The sequence below is a fragment of the Drosophila novamexicana genome, unplaced genomic scaffold (assembly GCF_003285875.2).
Source record: "Drosophila novamexicana strain 15010-1031.04,08,12 unplaced genomic scaffold, DnovRS2.1 tig00000800-arrow-arrow-pilon, whole genome shotgun sequence".
NCBI classification, from domain to species: domain Eukaryota; kingdom Metazoa; phylum Arthropoda; class Insecta; order Diptera; family Drosophilidae; genus Drosophila; species Drosophila novamexicana.
Window position 1 is genome coordinate 39195 of NW_020824825.1, and position 21681 is coordinate 60875.

General features: G+C 35.3%; 1 protein-coding gene across 1 annotated transcript; it reads right to left on the reverse strand.

Annotated features, from left to right (window-relative positions):
- Positions 1 to 786: 786 nt before the first annotated feature.
- Positions 787 to 17695, reverse strand: LOC115763964 (protein daughterless-like). The gene is made up of 2 exons (XM_030706762.1): positions 17426 to 17695; positions 787 to 3344 (listed from the first exon to the last, which is right to left on the reverse strand). The coding sequence occupies exon 2, from the start codon at positions 3293 to 3295 to the stop codon at positions 1265 to 1267; it is 2031 nt and encodes a 676-aa protein (XP_030562622.1). The 5' UTR covers positions 3296 to 3344; positions 17426 to 17695; the 3' UTR covers positions 787 to 1264.
- Positions 17696 to 21681: the final 3986 nt, after the last annotated feature.

The following is a 21681-nucleotide window of genomic DNA, read 5'->3' on the forward strand; positions in this document are numbered from 1 at the left end:
AAGAAACACATACATTCATACTTATAATTTTACAATTTATAATTGAAATGATTGAGCAACTATGTATGAATAAAGAACAACTTAATACATATTTCCAAATCAAAATGCTTTTCCCCATTAACAAGCTGGATTTTACTTAACGCCCATGCAATTAAAACAAAAATTACATTAAAATTGGGTAAATAACACGTAAAATACATTGCATACCAAAAATGCTCTTTGAATTTCGTCGTCGCACAAATCAATTGCCTTTAATTATCTAAGCAGCATTGATCGTATTTGGCAGCCTATTGACATGGATGATTTAAGTTAAGTTTGTTTCGTATGTCAATAAAGTTTACGACGTTGCAAATTAAATAGCAATTTCATTTTTATTTAATGAAAACCTACTCTAGCGTTTTACATAATTGAAAACCGTTTAAAAAGTTTTTTTAATCCTAATTTTAACAGATAGGCTTTTTGTAACGATTATTTCCTTCGAATATATATACATATGTATATATATAAATATATATATATATATACATATATATATATATATATATATATATATATATATATATATATATATATATATATATATATTTACACATATATAAATATTTATATATTTATTTATACATATATATAAATTTATGTATACATATACAATTACATATATATTTATTTATACATATATAAATATATATGTATTTATTTATACATATATATGTTTTTATTTATATATATATATATATATATATATATATTTATTTATTTATTTTTATAATTACATGCGAGCATTTAACACGATTATGAAAAATTAACGTGCATTTGCTTATATATAGTCGTAAAAATATGGGGAATACAAGAAAGTCGGTATAAATGAAATTGGATTTTTTATTAACCTAAATATACCTAATTATAAATTTATGAATGAATGAAAGTTTAAAAGAAGGGTCCAACATATCGTATGGATTTACAATTCAAAAACCTATAAATAATATTACCCCGTCAACCGGAATAAAAAGTATATACAATTGATAAAGATAAAAATTGTATATATAGGTGCTTAAAATTCATGATAGTAGAAAATGAGCTAAAACTGCGGGTGTTGTAAAGGAGGCATTGTTTCAGAAATTGTTTGGGTTGCATGATATCGTCTCAAAAAATTGCTTAATAAATGTTGGTCTAGCTCAAAGGCTGATGAGTACTTTGTAGAATGTGGGATCAATTGAGCTGTAATGGAAGATGGTGATGGTTTTAGGTCACTGCTGACATCATGTTATTGTGGATGCTGAGCAATTTGCTGTTGTGGCTGTAAATGTGGTGGTAAAACGTTACTAGTCTGATTAGCTGGGATGGCCATACTACTTATGGTCTGGGAGGGTAGGGGCACTAATTGTGAAGTCTGGGTGTGATGATAGTTATTCCCGACGGTGCTAACAGATGGCTGTTGTATCATGTGATGTTGGATATTTAATTTGGGCCCATCTTCCGCTTTTTCTTCCTCTCGACGCTTCAGGCATGCAGCCTTCGGATTTAAATTTCGTTCCCGAACTTGCTGCTCTAATGTCATAATTACCTCCACAGCCATATTTAGGATACCCAGCTTAGTTTGAGGTTTATCAGATTTCAGGTGTGTCATACACATACGTCCCAGTTCTTTCAAAGCCTCATTAATATCACGTATACGAATGCGTTCGCGAGCATTATTAGCCTGACGACGTTCCTTTTCGCGTATAGCCTTCACAGCTGGCTCAGCATCATCGTCATCGTCAGCAGAGGAGCAATACCTACGTGGTCTTTTCGAACCTTTTGTAACCTGAGAAAGCTGTTGAAGCTGTGTAGCGTTTGAAGGTTCTAAAGAGCTTGTAGGTTTTGTATCAGAAATTTCTAGGTTAGAAATGCTAGAAGTTGTAGACACACCTGCACCTACATTACTGATTACAATTTGCTCCTTTCGTTTTTTAGTTGGTTTTGTTGTTGCAGATGTTGACGTCGATGCATTTCGTTCTATTTTAATATTTGACAAACCAGTACCTCCGATTGTTTGAATTGCAGTTGCACCAGCGGCTGGTGTATTTAATGATAGAACCTCATGCGTAATGGTATTTGATGAGTTAGGTACTAGTGCGGCATTTCCAGTAGAGCTACCACCAACTAGATGGGACGAAGGTGAATTGGCCACAAAGGAAGATAATGTTTCAGTATTGTCCATTGAATTAAGAGATGTATTAACATTTGATAACATTTCTGGTTCGCAGTGGTTTCGTAGAACATTGAGAGCATCGTCTAAGCGTTCTTCCATACGTGCGCCTTGAAAAACAGAAGCCATGGTATGCAAGCTGGTTACAGGCACCATATCGCTTGTATAATTTGAAGCGCCACTGCCATTTATGACAGAATGGCTCCATCCAGCATTCCCAGAAACAGTTCCATCTCCAACTCCAGATTGTGTTAATGGAGGTGGTGAATTGACAGGTGTTGATGGGTTTGAACTAAAGCTACTACTCTGGTCAGCTGCTGCAGCCGACATGTATATTTGCTGACGCAATGACGCTGCCGAAGAATTACCAGGACCAGATACTTTCACACTTATTCCACCAAATCCATCGGTATTTTGCATTGCAGGACTGAGTTGTTGATTGTGATGGGAATGTGGGTGAGGTAGCGGTGTATGATTCAGGGAATGATGGGCAATTGGCCCAGCAGAAGACAGGGAGCTATGTTGTGCTTGCACTGCTGTTTGATTGTGTTGTGGTGAATTGTACACTGCTGGGGAGAGCACTGTCGTTGCTCCAATGTTTGGTAAACTACCAGATCCACCCCGAAAAGAGCTCATAGGCGGAAGAGATGTCGATACCGGGCTGTGCACACCAATCTGACCACTTTCAGCACCCATTTGCATGCCAATATTCGTACTTGTTAAACCCTCAGTATTATGCACTTGCTGTTGATCCATAGTATGTGAAGAAATTGGTGCGTTGCTTTGATAAGATGTTTGGCCCATATAGTTAGAGCTGCTGTGCATTTGTGATTGATACCATCCTGCGCTACTAGTTGCGCCGGAATCAAAATACTGGTCAACCGTTGAAGTATTCGCAAACCTATGATTGCTTCCGTTGGCATCATGAATGGAATTAAAGTCACTTGGGTATATTCCGTTTTCCCCAGCAAGGCCTCCATATGGTGAGTGGTAACCCCCTCCCCTTTCAGTTCCTACTGTTCCCGGGGGTTGCTTATTTGCTATTTTGTTGAAACAGTTTTGAAACACTTCATACAAGTGCATTGGTTCATCATCGCTGGTCGCCATTCTTTCTGATTTTTGAATGATAGCTGACCAGCTTATTCTATTCAGAAACCTGTAAGTAGACAATTATTTCGGTTAGCTTTAAAGGCGTTCTTATTATCAGGGTATGTAAGTCAAGATTTAAAATAGGAGAGATTTAAGACCATAGATGTAATAGTTTGTAATAATAAAAAAGTCATATTTATGGCTCCGGGTATATAACTTTAAAGACTAATGTTAATGAGCAATTGCACAATATTTTGAATTCAAACGGTAGTCGGTAGCCAACTCTGAGATAAATTATAAACTATGGAGTCTTAAGACTGAGGAATGTTAATATACACGATAGTCTTGATTAACATGATAGTCAAAAAAATAATAATATAATTATCCCTTTTTGAATTCGCAAACCAACCTTTTGAGCGGCTGAGCTCTTTGTCTCCTCTATAAATATGTAATATGTATTTTGAGCCAAATTTATGCAGTTTAGACTTCACAAGCTAACTTGACACCGACATCAAAGTCGGTTTGTAATAGATTACAGGGAGCCATATCCTTATATACAAGGCACAACTTTAAATTATCGGCATGCGATACTACTGAGGGAAACTCATTGCTGAAAAAAGTAAAGTGAGGTGGGCAGAGGTGACTTTTTTGGGGCAGCCCAGAACTGAATACATTGAGAATATAAGTTTCTGAAAACAACATTATATATTCTGTTAATCAGATGCTCTGGGACCCAGTTCACTGACTAGGAAGCCGAGAATGCATAATTAACGAATAAGCAAGAAATAATTAACTGAATCAAAGGCCTTACAAAATAAATATAGGCCTTATAAATATATATTGTTACTAGCAAACGTTGAACGGAAATACCTCTACTTTCTTATATGGAGGAATGACAATAGATTCTTTCCGTATTGCAGGGAAAATTATGATGTTTACAAAAATCTGCAGCACAGTACCTAAGCACATAAGTAGAAACACTATCAGGACTCCTGATGTGAGTAGACGGGATTGAGTATGCTAGGATTGCTGAGAACCGGACTTTCAGTGGCAATAGAATTGAAATTGAAGTTCGAGTCTGAGTCTGATTTTACTATACCTGTACGGGTAGGTGGTTTGATATAAGTCTGCCAACAAATTGGCAATGCCAGAACCAGTATTCACAGTCGCATGTGTAAGATTTACCGAAGATGGCAAAGTAGACGCCTTGTGATTGAAATTAACAAAGTTGAAAAATTGCTTAGGGTACTATGTAAACTAAAGCCGGCAACGGCATAGGTTATCCTCATAGTGCAATTTTGCAAAGAAAAGTTTTGCATTTCGTAGTTTACGTTTTTTATTCCCAAACATCAAGCATCACTAGAAGGCGAGTTCATGTTTGAATAAATTTAATGACAATATCAATTTCTGCACATTTGAGTTCTGACTAGTCAACTCGAATCGTCACCTTAAAAAAAATTGCCTTACGAAAAAAAAGTATCCGAGTCGCTGGTATTAGTTCACACAGATATGGAATTGGGAAGATTGAAGTCGCTAAGAACGATTAAGAAGTCATTATCAGAAAACGAAGAAGATGAATTATTTAAATAAACATGTTGTGAAATTAGAGGAATATATGAACATAATATAAAAACACAAAAATTTCTAAATGGCTTTTACAACTACAAATTCTACTAGATAAACGGCTCAGTAAGCTCTAACGAATGAACATGCCTATTTGATAAATGTATTAGAAGCTCGATCGCATCCGTAAATGGAGTTTTTGAAAGGAGTAATTGAATTATCTAAGATGTCTGGTTTTAATTAAGTGTCGGTAAAAGCGATAACAGTCAAAATCGAAAGAAAGAAAATCTTTGTAGAGGTTATTAAGCTTACATTTAACATTTTGATAAGCATGCAGTTAGTTTTTCAACGCTGCAACAATGTTGAGGCTCCACTAGAAGGAGGTGACAATAAAATCGGTGTCCGATTTTTACTTTCTCCTTGTATTCTTTTCTGATGAAGTGTTGCGGAGAGAAGTTTTTACAACCCCGCGCTAGCTCACCACGTCTTGTTTTCACATTCCGATGTAACATATTCGGGTGCCGAACTGGTGTCCGGTGGTTGGCAAAAAAGATACGCTAATGTATAATCGGAATTGTAGGTTGCAGATTTGTAGTCGAAAGCTGAAGGGCAACTATAAGTCACCAAGAGTAATCATTTAACGCCGTGACACTCACACAAATGTTTTTAGCTATTGTATTGAGATTCTATGACTGTGAGCTAATTATTTAGTTTTCAACGATCAGATCCTTGAAGCTTGTGCTATTCAGCCGGAAAATTTTCTACATCTGGCCATTAACCTCCCTTTTTAATGCACAAGGCACAAGCATGCACTCCCAACAAACCCAAAAATCACGAGAAGACAAACAGATTCATTATAAATTATTAATGCAAGATAGAGGAACTGATAAATGCCGGCTTTGGTCAAATCAAAAAGTCCCTTATACACAAACTTTCTATTTTACCGATCAGTCCACCTCTGTCATAAAAGCATGAGGTCATCGGGTGCGATGCCAATGTACATTATCAATTATAAAGAAATAGTGACGTGAACAATAAAAGTTAGTTCCTAGTCCCTTCAGGCCAATAGAAGGATTTCCTGGTGGTATTCAGATCTCACTAAACAGAGAATGGAGGTCTGAAGGCTTCACAAAATGGCAAAAAAATTTGTGGAACGCATACAGTTACGCAATCGCAGAATACTATAAAACAAAAAAAAAAAACGATACTGCTGGTGTATTTAATGCGAGTGTGCATAGAGTCTCAAAAGCTGCTGGAATGCAAAAGGTTTTAGCGAAAGGAATTTTAAAAATTGTTGGGCTACTGTAAAAGACATAGATCCCAGAGAATGGACCACATTTACTTCACATACTCTGAAACAATCCTGCTGTTGGACCATTTGATCGGTGGTATCTTACAAATTCCCAGGGGGAAATCCGTTATTACGAACTTCCTATAACACGGTCTGGGATTATCCTGCGTGCATCCTCTTCAAATTTACTTCAATCAATCTTCAATTGCGATACCTTTCAAACTTTAAGAACAGAACCAATGTAGCATTCATCCCAGTAAAAGGGAATCATCCTTTGAACCAACCCAAAACGACTCTACTCTACATCACACACATTTAACCTACAATATCGAAGGCTTGGAACTAAGACACCCGCCTGATCTCTGGATACTGAGATACCTGAGAGATACCCTGCATTTAAGATATATACTAGCATTCAAAAAAATTATATGAAAACAAGAGGCCCCACTCGGACACACGTAATTATTTAGTTAGTTGTCAACTCGTATCAATTTGTTCAGAGGTGAGCAAAACAACACTTACATTAACTTATTTAGTTAATACTTTAAAACACTCCTACTAGGCGGGGCATAATATATGAGCTGTTGATCTATCGTCGCCTTGTAGAAATCGCCATTACATATTTTACATACATACATACATATTTTGAAAATAACAAATTTTCCACTGGATGTATGTAGCTAACTTTTTAAACACCACAGGTGCGCCGTCGCATTAGAAGTCAGCATCAGTCATATGTTATGGCAGCTGATACCATAGCTATGACTATGCTACTTCTAAAAAAGCCGCCGCAATATTAGCACGTACATTAAGTGTCGGAACATAGTTTTAAAAAGTATAACTATAACTCACCACAGGGGATATAATTTTACTACGAAAATGAGCTTACATTTCTAGGGGTGATGTTTGTAAAACGATACATTTATAAATGATTCGGAAGTTTCTAAAAAAAATTTATAAACTCTTTGAGTCATTAAAAATTGTGTTCCCAGTTGATTCGCCTTTTGCCGAATACTTCATCAACGACTCCAAAAACATCTCCATGGAATGTTTCTAAAATACGTTCGGGATAGACCTTTTTTTTCATTTCATTTTTCATTTGCATTGTCATTGTCACCCCATACTGTACACATACTGATAGGATCGGCGCATCAACAGTTGGGACTGACTTTACCTAAAACCTTAAATATAGTACGTCCATTGTCAAAAATCAAACGACTTAACGGCTATATCTACTCAAACCTGTACCGCTGGGTAGGTCCTATTAGTATTTGAGATTATGCTCCCAAGAAAATAAAAATTTGGAAGACACAGCATTATTAACGAAAAAACTAGGTAGAGCATGGCAAGCAATATTGTAGGGACCTTAAAAGGAAAGGTAGGTCAAAGCAATACTATTAAAAATAAAGGTAGATTACGATTCACGCCATAAAGTTCAGAGACGAAGAAAAAGTTTGAGCCATTCAGAAGTACGCTAAGCCGAAAAACTTTGCTTTCATGTCTTTTCCTGGCTTAACAAGCTAGTGCAGATGTTTTGTTAAGAACTTATCGCCAATAGCAAACCACGTCTTAGACAATGAAATGGGAGAAAATCTGTTATATATTAACATAATTATTATATAATAATCAAATAACATTCATATTCTATTTAATGAAATCCAGCGGCACGCGATTGAAATGCTGAAGAAAACATCTTGGTATGCTTGTTCACACATATTATAAGACATTGAAGGGAAATTAATTATGCTACCAATAAAGAAAGCCGTAGTCATTCTTTGAGCACAAGGAGCACTTCGTCATTATCTTTATAGGGAAAAAGACATTAATATATTCACAGACCACCAGCATTCTGCTCTTTATCGTCGAAACCACATAATTATCAGATCACTCTAGAAAAAGCACGCTTCCCATTAAAATAAAAGTTAAAGCTGATTTGGAAAAAAAAAACACAATAAAACGAGAGGAAATAGAGTCAAGATTAAACACAAGGTAAACAATACTATGAAGGGAATACTATTTTAAAATATGTCGAGGCTAGCCAAAGAGGTGTTCCTGTTCAAACGTAAAGTACGCATCAAGAAAAAGGTAAAAAAAAAAAAGAAAGAAAACAGAGGGGAACCACTTTGGGCTAACTAATTAAACAGGGAAGAGAAGGGCTTACAGGGAGAACCTTAAATAAATGTCGAAGTGTCGTTTTCTTACTGAAATTACCCTATCTGATGGATGTGCACACTAAGATGAGGGTTTGGAATATTGCACCCGCAAGTGTGGAAAATCGCGAAAAATGTTAGTATGAAACTTTTTTGTTAACCACTTGATCCGCCCAAATTTATTTTCAAATATCTTTGTTCAAATTCACACTCTAAGGAAAATCTCTATACTTCTTGGTATATATGGAAGTAAAATATTTAATGGCTGACGTTTTGCGTTTGAATTCAAACTTTTAAATTTTTCGCAGAATCCAATCTTCCTCTGCGGAAAAGGCTATTCAAAGACTTTTGGGGTAAGATTTAAGCTTTGCCTGGTTGGCTGCAATATTATTTTCAAATCCCCACATTTAAACGTAATTAATACCCATTATGAAAGGTCCACATTAAAACTTAACGAATGCCCTACTATGAAATGTTATATAGTTATCCACCCGCAACTGTTATTTTAACTTATTTCGTTGCCAATGGATCAGCTTCAAACTAATTTCTAGAGATCTTTCTGAAAATTAATATGATACGTTTTTAGCCAAATCACGAAAGGAAGGAAAAAGCGAGTTTAATGAACAAAATTTATTTTTGGACTTAAAATTCCTCACCACAAGACCGTTGATTTCGAATTTTTTTTTTTTTCAATTGACTTTAAACATGTATTAAATATATTAAGCCTCCGGCGGGCAACGCCGAGGAATCCCCGCTAGTACTAAATAAATGTATAAGCAATCGTCAAATTAAGATCACGATATCTGTATAATGCAACATTCGTTTAAAATTAAGGTGTCCCAAATTGAGTACGCAGAAAAGAACGATGAACCGAATACTAACTGCAGAACTACATAATGTATTGATTTAAAGTCAATTTTAACTGACCAACTGACAGAAATATGTTTTCAGAAGTGTTTAGTATTAATATAATAATTCCAATATCCTATTTTCAAGCTAATTCTTGCCGAGTACGATAAAAGGGAGAAAACAAACCGCAAGTACACTACCAAAGCTACATTTGGTAAATGAGCTGGCGAACGGATTGTGTGTCCAAAGGTTGCAATTCAATGGAATAGGTCACTGTCCGACGCACTCTAGCCATCTGAAGCCAATGATCATGGTTGACGGTCAGATATACTTATAAAGTAGTATTAGGCCTATCTTTGCTCTACCGGTTAATGGAAGAGAACTTCCAGTACATTAAGTAGATTAAAGACCCGTGCCAGCCAGATGTTGCCATCGTGGGATTGGATCGTGTGGAACGATCAGCGAACTCGCCCTGTGTACAATACCCACATTCGATAACTCTCCCCGTTTCCAAACAATCGATGCTTAAGACCTGGATTTAGTGTTCGTAAAAGATGGTTCAATGTATCTCGTAGTCAGGCACTTACGATTAGAAAACTCCTGTTAGTTTTGATGATGTTATACACAATTAAAATTATTGGTTCTATCCCCGCTACTTGGTATTAGAGGAATTACGTTACTTCTGTCCATCATTGGGATATCTGTAACCACGAACCTATCAATGATTTTAAGCAAAGAGTCAAGATTGACGTCATTTATACTGATTTTAGTAAGGCTTTCGCTTCAGGTAATCACTTTTTAGTACTACACAATGTATGTGCTCCAGGCTTATCAATTAACCTGCGAAACTCATATTATAAATTTATCCAGCTGATTAATGTAATTCCCAAATACTGTGATTTCGGCCCTCTACTCTTTAATCTTTTTATATACTGAACCCACTGAAAATGGGTAAAAAGGGTATATTGTATTTGTACAAAATGTAAATGTATGTAACAGGCAGAAGGAAGCATCTCCGACCCCATAAAGTATATATATTCTTGATCAGCATCAATAGCCGAGTCGATCTAGCCATGTCCGTCTGTCTGTCTGTCTGTATGTATGAACGCAAGGATATTAGAACCTATAAGAGCTACAAACTTGAAATTTTAGATGTAGGTCCTCCTAGTGCCTGCGTAGATCGAGTTTGATTCCGATAATCGATAGCTTACTCCGTTTCTAAGCAATCTATATCAACATCTTGTTTCTGAGCAAATTGGGTAAATATCTTAATATTAGCTAGTCACCAAACTTGATATGTTGCTTCTAGACTATTATATATATATCAAATACCTTTCATTTTACACCTATCGCCCCGCTTCCACCACAAAGCTATAAACCAAGGTAATAACCCAACTCATATTGCCCACCAAGCCACTATTTTAATGCAGTTGACTTTTTGAGCATACACAAATATTCTATAGTACAATAAGATATACTGTAGAAAATTTCATTAAGATCGGTTAAAGAAAACCAAAGTTAAGCTACTGTGCAATTGAATTGGGTGCACATTCGAAGAATTTCTCTATACATGTACACACACAGATTTATGCGCGTCTGCTTCGAATTACATATACCAACAGTATTGCTATTTTGCTATTTTAATCCGTTTGTTTTCTCTCAATAATACTTAATATTGGTGTGGCTGTTGAGTAGAGGCATAGCAAGTGTTGCGGTTAGTCGTGAGTTCGAGCCCTGTCGAGGAAACTTTTTTTGGCTGCTGTGGCTGTTGAGTAGAGACGGTGGTTAGTTGCGAGTTCGAGCCCTGCCAAGTGAACATTTTTTTAAATTTATCTCTACTACTACAAACGAGCGCGTAACTCGAGCTGCCTTTGGTGTTTGAATAAGAGGGTTCAGGGTATTCCCTAGTCGGGAGCTCCCGAATAGAACACCTCTTGTTTATTGATGGCTTTACCTGGATATTGTATTCCACTGATGTAACGGTGTACCTGGCATTAAGAGATATTACAGAAGGTCTAAAATCAATTAAAAGCCGACCTTATTGCCCTTCATTCTTGGCTTCCAGCTAACCTACGAAGTCTTACCTGTTTTCATCTAAGCTAATGACTTTCTATAACGCTTGAACGTGTGGACACTACTTGTACTAGAGGTTTTGACCTATGTGTAATTCTTTATAATAATCTGAAGTTTCAGTCTCATGTTACGACCATTTTCAATAAGGCCAGAACATTTTTAGGTTTCATAAAGTGATGTGCCAAGTAGTTTCACGTAAACTACAAATGCCTTCGTGCTCGATTTCCCCCACAATATCAATACAGAAACAATTCTGGTTATTTTCCCTTCGAGGATTAAACTAGAATCCTGGTGTTCCATGGTTGCCATTATACTCAAGTAACGAAGTTTATCACGGACGAAATGGACTCCGCAGCTGCAATTCTGTTCGGAGTCTTCTCTTTCTTGAATTTAGTATTATTATATTTTATACTACTAAGCAAGTAGGTCTTAATTTGTCTTTGAGCTTCGCGAAATAAAACGTTGTTTAACATGTTCTCATAGCATTTGTAGGCCATTTTGTATATTACTTACAAAAAAAAGCAAGAGGCTCTAGTCAGGAGTACCCGACTAGGGGATACCCTGAACCCCCTTTTACCAATACCAAATGCAGCCCGCTCTACAAGCTCGTTTGCATAAGCAGTAATACAAATAAATTTTCGAAATTAAAATAAAATAGAATAGTACTCTCAATAGGCTTCAACCTCGTTACAGTTCTCTTTAAGAAAGCTATTAACTAAAAGATACTCGATCTTCATATATAAAACTGTTTGTCCTGACCGACTGACTGGCTGATTGATGATCAAAGCACAGACCAAGCCGTAAGAGCTGAGAAGCTCAAATTGTACGTTAAGACTGGGTTTCCGGGAAATTCCACACGCAAGTGTGGAAATATCGCAAAAAACGGTTGTATGAAACTTTTTTGTTTACCATCCGATCGACCTCAAACTCATTTTCAAAGATCTTTGTTTGAATTCTTTTGAGGGGTGTTTCACACTTTTAGAAATGCTGCTTTCCTCCATGATGAAAATGGGGGTCACAGATTTGGTGGCTGACGTTTCGCTCTCAAATTTATGTCCAAAGATCTATATGCAAAGTTATTTAATACGATTTTCACATTTTTCGGAGAATGAAAGCATCCTCGGGAAAAAGTGCGATTCTTTGATTTTTTCAGGAAGTTTTAAGTTTTGGCCGATTTGTTTAAAATTTATTTTCAGAACTCTACATAAGAACTAAATATATACGTATTTCAGTGATTTTGGAAATTCCACTCACAACAGTGGGTAATTAGCGAAAAATGTTTGTATGAAACTCATTTTCAAAGAAATGTGTTCAAATTCAATTGAAAGGTGTTTTGTACTTTTTTGAAAATTCATCCCTCCTTGGTGGAAACGGGGTTCAAAGATTTTGTGGTTGGCGTTTCGCCCTTTAAATAATTTCCAAGGATCTACATAAAAATCATTTGAGACTTATTTCACATATTTCGCAAAATCTAAACTCCTTCGGTGGAAAGTGCATTACAAGGATTTTTTGTTTAATTTAAAGTTTTGTCCAATTTGCATCAAACTTATTTTCAAAGCTCTATATAATATAATGAAAACAGTGTTAGCGTTCTTAAAATTTCTGTCTATATTTTTTTGGGGGGATTTTAAGAAAAAAGCCCCTAAAAATACAGAAAAACAAGTAAGAGGTTCTAGTCGGGAGTTCCTGACTAGAGGATACCCTGAACCCTCTTCTTCCAACATCAAATGCATATATATATATTCTATTTTAGAAGCTATATGTCAAGTTTGGTGACTCTAGGTCTTATTATTTACCAAAATTGCCCAAAAAACAGGATATCGATATCGATTTTTGTCTATTGCTTGGAAACGGAGTAAGTTATCGATTATTAGTTTTGACTAAGATATCATTTTTTCTATCATAAAAGTAAAAAATAATCATTACAATGGAACATGGAACGCACTGCACTGCAGAGAAGCGCGACCCTATCAAAAAATTGATATTGGACGGAAAAATTTACAGAGAAGTTGGTCAATTTGTAGGATACTCCAATAAAATAATTTAAAACGTCTTAAACTATGAAAAAAATATTGAAACACGCGGACGATAACGATCTATGACTCCCCTTCATGTCAAGAGACTGATTCGTCAGAACACGAAGGGATCCTTCAATTCTGCTACCGAGCTTAAAAAAAGAGCTTAAGTAGCTTTTGCTACTATGGAGTAGGTCCAATACATTAGATAAAACCATCATGGATCAGCACGTGTATGTGAATATCATGGAGACAGTTATGTTCCTCTTTGCAGAATACGAAATGCCACTCGTACAGGCCTTTCAACAGGACAATGAGCCCAAACACACCAGCAAGAAAGCAAAGGAATGGTTCAGGGCAAACTCTGGGAACGTTTTGTAGTGGCCTGCTGAGTCGCCTGACCTGAATCCCATTGAAAATCTGTGATTCGACGTCAAGAAGGCAGTTGCTGCTTCCAAACCAACCACTATCGGATTACTTTGGGAAGAAATTAAAGAGTCCTCGTCCAAAATTCCCCTAAAACGATGGCAACACTCAGTTTTTGTTTTTATTGCTAATAAAGGACACTGTACTAAATATTAAATTATCAATATAGATTTAGTATTAATAGTTCAAAATTGTTAACTAACGAGTTCCTCACTTATTCTCTTTTTTTTATTTTAAATCGATTTTTGAAAACTGATGCTATTTTTTTTTTTTTTTTTTTTTGCCTAATTTGATCAATTTTAGCAAAGTTTCTTAAATAACTTAAAAACGATAAACAATAGGATGATTTTCTATTTATTCCCATGTTTGTAAGAGTCTTCCCTTCAAAACATGTTCAAGTTTCCTTAATGTTAAAAATGTGGGTGTGAGAACTATTTAAAAATTGCTTGTGGTGGTGGTGCTATTTTTTTTTTTCGCAACTGCCACAGACAAGGCCGGGTTATACCAGATATATATAAATATATATATATATATAAATGTCGCGTGCTTCCGTATGTATGTAAGCAAGGATCTCAGAACCTATAAGAGCTAGAGACTTGAAGTCTTGAACGTAGGTCCTTTTAGTGCCCGCGGGGTATGAATTTGTTTCTGATGATCGATAACTTGCTCCGTTTCCAAGCATTCAATAAGAATTGATATCGAAATCACGTTTTTAAGCAAATATCTTTGGTTTTAAGAGCTAGAATCACTAAATTACATGTGTAGCTTCTATATATATATATATATATATATATATATATATATATGTATATATTATTCAAGAAGCTACACATGTAATTTAGTGATTCTAGCTCTTCGGTCGAGGTTAACATTCTTTGCATACTGCCGAAACATTTTGATGAATGAAAAACAACAACAAAAGTAAATAAACGAACACCGCTACAAAAATCAGGCAAGTAGCTCAGACATCAAAAACAACAACAGCTAACGCCCTGTATTGCACGTTGAGGAAACGACAAGAAAAGCAATACTCTAACGCTACACTTTTAAATGATAAACATAATCAGCTCGCCAACAGTCAAAAAATAAAATTATAACTAGAAAGAAAGGCTATCTTCGGCACGCCGACGATCTAATGCCCTTGCAGACCCAATTTTTTCATAATGCTTATAGTGCTTTGTCCGTATCTAAGAAGCAAGGGGAAATAGTTAATGCCGAGTTTGGGCAAAATATCTTGATAAACAAAATGTTTTTTTTATACAACAACTTAATTTTCAACCGATCGTTCCTATGGAAGCTCTATGATATAGTGGTCCGATCTTAATAGGATTTTGCATATGTATGAGAGGCATAGTAAAACTAATAAATGCCGAGTTTGGTCAAGATATCTTGATAAACAAAATGTTTTTTCATACAAAAACTTAATTTTCGACCGATCGTTCCTATGGCAGCTATATGATATAGTGGTTCGATCTTAATAGGATTTTGCATATATAGGAGGAGTAAAGTGAAACTAATAAATGCCGAGTTTGGTCATGATATCTTGAAAAACAAAATGTTTTTTCATACAAAAACTTAATTTTCGACCGATCGTTCCTATAGCAGCTATATAGTTGTCCGATCCAGCTGGTTTTCACATATGTGCTGCGTGCAACAGAAAGACGGACTTCTGCAAAATTTCATTAAGATAGCTTTAAAACTGAGAGACTAGTTCGCATAGAAACAGACAGACGGACAGAAGGACATGGCTCTATCGACTCGGCTGTTGATGCTGATCAAGAATATATATACTTTATGAGAGAGAGGAGATGTCTCCTTCTATCATTACACATTTCACGACAAAATTATAATACCCTCTGTAAGTGTATGAAAAGGACAAAGCAAAGACATAGCTGGCCTTCAAACCGAAGTCAAAAAGCGTAATCGTATAGTAATTTCATGCGATGTTTTGTAGTACGCCCTGTAGATAATACTGATCTTATCCCAAGAACTTCTCAAATTAATAAAACGATATACATTATTTTAATTTTGCCGTAAAAAAAAGCATCAGACTCTTTATTTCAGCAGGGCGAACATTGTTCAAACCCAATAGACTCTATAAATTATTAAAAAAATACTCATCTTTAATTTCCTAATAGAAAAATAAAGCATTAGCTTAATGACAGCGTCTACGTAAAACAATTCAATTTTTAAATGATGATTACATGTGTTACATTTGATCAAAACATAAAACTGGCCCGTACAAATTTAAGAATAGCAACATTTTCCTTTTAAAACTAAGATTGAAAGCCACTGGACTAAGAAGTAATAGTTTGTGTTATCGGTTTTCACCCGTTTTAGCGATTGGCTTCAAACTTAATAATAATAATAACTTATGAGCTATGTGTTTCTGCAATTTTGATAATTCTATCCCCAACAGTAGAAAATTGATGGAAAACAGTTGTATGAATGTTTTTTGTTTACCATCCGATCGGATTTAAAATCAGAGGTGTAAATTCAGAATGTATCCTTCTTGGGAGATAAATCTAAGCTGTGGTAAATTGGTGGAGAACGGTTGTATAAATGATTAAGCTTACCACCATTTCTTCAATCTTATTTGTAAAGCAACACATAGAAACTAAACAAATACGTGTTTCGACGATTCCACCCGAAACTGTGGAAATGAGTGAAAAACTGTTGCATGCAACTTTTTTTTGTTACCCATAGAATCGTCCCCAAACTCATTTTAAAAAATCGTTGTTATTTGACAAGCTACCGCTCTTGGATGGATAATGCGGCTCATATGTTTGTTTATTCGATGGACAACTATTTTTAATTAAAGTGGAGTTCGAGATAGTAAAGGCAGAACTAATTTTTCCTCGGGCTTAAAACCGTAAGAGTTGGGACGCTGAAATTTGCACTGTAGTTACCTTTCATGACGGTTGTATGAACATTTGTTGTTTACCATCTGATCGGGTATACCCGTTATACTCTATCAACAAAAAGTTATTTTTAAGCTTCAAGCGTATCCGCACGGAATTAAAATGAAAGAAAACATTGATTTAACTTTTGCTCCTTTATTTTCACTTGGTAAAATAAACCTTTGAACGTGAGGTTCAAGGACGGCAAATGGTTTTGCAATGGGTAGGGCCAATATATACCAGGTAGTACATTCATATATAATATATATGATCATTATATGAATATCATGATTACAAATCTGTGCGAAACACTTTTATGTTAAAGTTGTAATTTTCTGGCAAATATTTTATGTTATACCGCTACAAATTGAGTTTCTCACAAAACGCGCGTAACCAATATGCAATTTTGTATGGTAGTCCTTGCTGCATCCAAATTTTGGCAGCTGACTAAATGAAACGGCTCGAAGATCAGTCAAAGTGTTACTCTTTTTTATCAGAATATTATTGAGCTAGGCTAGGCTGAAAACTACGCTGGCCATTAGAGTAGACGAAGAGAACCATGCCATGCGCACTGTTGATGTTTTGCATGGCACTATTGTTGTTTGCTATGACTGAAATACTAGTATATGCTTAAATTAAATTCGACTTAAGTAGCTGACTGATCTCTATTTAGTTTACTATTATAAAGAATTTCGAAGAATTGATTTTAAAACGGAACACTCTTTGTTTTTTTATTACAATAAATAAAAGGATAACACACTTTATATCTGTTTGTATATTATGCATTACAATTATTTAATTGAATGTATTTACATATGTGCATTTCAACCTCTCAAGTATTTTGAAACTTATTGACTTGGTTACAAAAGTTATATACTTACTGAAACTAAATTTAAGTATTTTAATTGCCGTTGATTTATTGTCGGTGAGTTACTATTCTTGTTCACTTTCTCTCAACTACCGAACCGTCTGAATTAACCAATTTGTATTTCTTTTGACCACGAACACACAAACTTTATATAGGTATGTCTGTATATTTTGGTTTAAGCAAAACAAGCACAGCAATAGCCAACGGTTATTTGGCGTAATACTTTTTTAATTTACACATGGTAATACTCTCTTTTTAAAAATATTTTCACAGTTTTAACGTTTTTTTTTAATTCACATTTCTAAATTTAATTCTCTCCAGGCTTTGTTCGTGATACCGTCGTGAACGCCATCTTTGTTCTCTTCGTGCGTCATTCTCAGTGTTGTATTTTGAAGGGTTTCGATAGAATATTCAAATCGATTATTAATGAAGTGGCACTCTTGAACACAATAAATAAGAGCGGTGTTCTCTTTTAATTCATAATAATATGATGTTTTTCTTTATTTAAATAAATATATGTGTTATGTACATATATATTGGTATTTAACTATTTCAATATGAAAACAAAAAATTATACCAACTAGCATTAACATTTGTGGAGAACACCTGCTTCAGTACATATCAAGTTTTAATATAAGGAATGGCAATTGTATTATATAATCATATTTATTAAAAAATTTGTTGCGGAACTACTTTATTTATTAAAACATATCGGCTATTTTGAACTGGTTCAATCCATGCCACGCAGTTGGCAAAATTTGTTTGTATTCAAAACTGCTTCGCCTGTGCCGAAAAGAATTATACAATACCAATGAAATTAACTACAGAAATCAAAAATGATAGCGCTGATGTATTAATTTATTAAGTGAAAATAGTTCACATCACTATTTTATATATATATATATATTCATTCTTAATTCTTGTAACAGTCAAATATTTTCTATAAATATGTGCGCAAAGGATAGATATGATAAACAACCAAAGACCATTGTAAATAACAAGACTGAACATATGCATCTTTATTTTTGTTAAGCCGCACTTATATATTTACTAGCGAATACTGCCCGGCCTTGCCCGTGGAACGTACTGTGTTGAAATCTATAGATATTACCTTTCCACTAGGTACACGCCCGTGTAAAATTAAGGCAATGTAGAGCTTTCAAAATAATTTTGGGTCAATTTTAAAAATAAAGGATTAATTTATTTAGCTGGCTAACTCAGTGACTTGACTTAGCCCTGACCTGAAAGCCAAGAATAATTCTATAATAACTTTAAGAGAGTAGATTAATGAATTGTGGTCTTCTAGAGAATGATAGCAAGCGAACATCAAGATTATAGTTAAATAGCATTTTTTCTGCACACGTTCAAATCGGTCTTGATGAATCGAATATTGTAGGGACCAGATACCAAAAGTCAAGAATAGATCGGAAGAGAAATACATTAAGTTCTGAAACCCATAGGAGTTAGGGCCTTATTGACATCAGTGTACGCCAGAACTGAAAGGTATCGATGTCATCAATTGAAGCATGAGACAATATCTACAATATCATTAATGAAAAGAGCCAAGGGTCCCTGACCAGTTTAGACTTAGTATAAATCATAATTTGTTTTGCTTTCTTTGTTATCTCTTAAATGAACCGGGCACGCAATATCTATTTCCTTTCCGTTATTTTTTTGGCGTTGTAATCCCTTGCTTTTTGAGCACTATGGTTTAATGTTATCTATGTAGGTCCTTATATTAGACACAGTTGGGTAGGTACTCATACCATTTGGCTGTTGCCACTAAGTATACAATAGATAGAGTGTTTAAATCGGTCAAAAAAATGGGTTGACCTATTTTCTGTTACGGCAAAGGTAGTAGAGTCTGCGTCTATTTTGTATGCGAGCCTTGAGAGTAAAACGCAAATAACAGAGAATTCAATTCGATTTACAAATAAATATCTATATATAAATATCTAGTATCCATTAGAGCGATGTTTTCCATTTATTACAATCCTAGAAGCTACATAAAGCGAAAGAAACTTATAAGCATAAGACCTAATTTGATATAGAGTTTCGCTTAATGGACAAATTGTTATGCATCTGGTGATAGCGCTCTCTGCACCAACCATGTTTATACTGCCTTGATAAAAATGAATGTTTACTAAATAAGTTAAATTATGACTGTATCCACTTCTTCATTGAGTGGCACTTGTGAAGGGGTGCAAAGGCAAATTAAACTTTGTAACAGCTCAAGGCGGAGTTAGTTCTAAGACTTCACGCTGCTTTGTGCTTTTTTTACCTTCTTGTACTTGTAATATAGTAAAATATTTTTTTGGGATCCATACCACAATATAATTTGTATACAATATAGTTAACAAAGATTCATACGATTATTGCTAAAAAAAAAAAATAAATGATATTTTTGATTTGACGGTTTATTTATGTTCCAGCCGTATTGCTTACTATCAACAACGGATTTTAATCGAGCGAGTGAGAACCCATATTTGAAAATGAAATCGCAACACACAATGTTGAATGAGTAAGACTAATAGGGGACATTTATAATAACGACTGCTACAGCTACAGTTTTCACCAAAAAAAGGACGAGCCCCTGCCACACCTCAGTAGCACCACACCGACTCGCCTTTAGAAATAAAAAGTGTTCATGTAAGTGAGAGGTTTATTGCATTGCATAAAATTAAATCGGCAATTATTTCTAAATTTAAAACTCTTTAATTTGATTTGAAAAAAAATGCACAGTGTACTTGTCAAAAACGAATATATAGAAATAATATAAGTAAAAACAGTACTAGATTCGAAGAATGGCTACCAAGTTATAGAGAACATTTTGCGATAAGACAGAAACAGTCAGGCGTATACATGAATAACGAACATATAATTTAGTAAATACAGGCCGCAGTAAATGGTATACTAGAACACCAGGAGGGAAATTTTGAAGAAAAACTGACAGTAATGCAAGAAGAAATAAACATACACCAGGAGTAGTGGTGTATGAACCAGCCAAAATCTTAGGAAGATCATTTGTAACGAACCAGACATACTGAAGTCATAGTGCATTTTGACGGCAACCAAGAAAGTTATGTTTGATGGTGGCAAGCTGTAACTGCAGCATATGCAGATTTAAGTCCGTATAACAGAAGCTCTCGACATTGTGAAGCAGCTGCATCATTTGCAACGAGATTTGGGGGCCTGCAGACGCAACACTAGCATCTTTCAACACAGTGTTAAATTTTAGTGTAATTATTGCCCGCTTAGATTTTACTTACTTGGACAAAACCCCTATTCGAGTTATTCAGCAGCAGTTGAATACAAAGAGAAAAGGCAAATAGAGAAAAAGCTCATGTTGTTAATAAATAAATCCTTAATGACTCATGATACAGCAGCCACGGCGATCCTCAACGCAAAGTTGAGAGTCGACGCATTACATACTTTGTGTCTGGCCTTAAAATGTCTCTTAAGCAAACAGTGTTTCCCGCCCAACCACAGAATCTGCCAATTGCCGTGGCTTTGGCCCAAGAAACAAAAGCAAGCAATGACCACTATATGTTTGCGGCAAATTACGCCAGATATATGGAAGACAAGTCGCAAAAGCCTGAGAGCCAGCGCTTACAAGGATAGCGACCAAATACTGCGAGTCCCTTTTTTTTATTACCTGGTAGCTATCGGCATTGGTTTTGTGAAGAACAACATCTGCCATAGCCCCGGTAAAAGGCGTTAAGCGGGTAAAACGTTTACTAATTGTGTAACACTGCCGGTGGCTTCATGCACTACGCGTATAGTGTGACCTGTAGACAGTAAGTAGACAGAAGGGCCTAAGTCCGTATTACCGTCTGATGTAACCTTTCGCTTGCTTAAAAGCCATTGCCATATAATTGATCCACTTATTTAACGTTGTCGATATGGACGGTCAAGAGTTCCTTAGCTTTTTTTTATTATCAATACGTTTTTATTTTGTAAAACTTGCCACGAAGATGGCTAAATAAGTTAAAGCGGGAGGAAAATCCCACACCATTGATCGCTGCTCATATACATGTGTCTATACATATACTAATTTGTTTTGCAACATTTAAGTTTAAAACAACACTTATAAATCAATACCTATTCAAGCCTATTAATTAGCATCATGCTCGAGAGCAAGTACCCATGTTAGCCGCTTGAATTTTATAGTGATGGTTTAAGAAGCTGTAATAGGGACAAGCATCCACATCCTATTTGCTTGTCATGGTAGGAAGAGTAGAGAGAAGTGGAGACGACCAACAGCTTAGT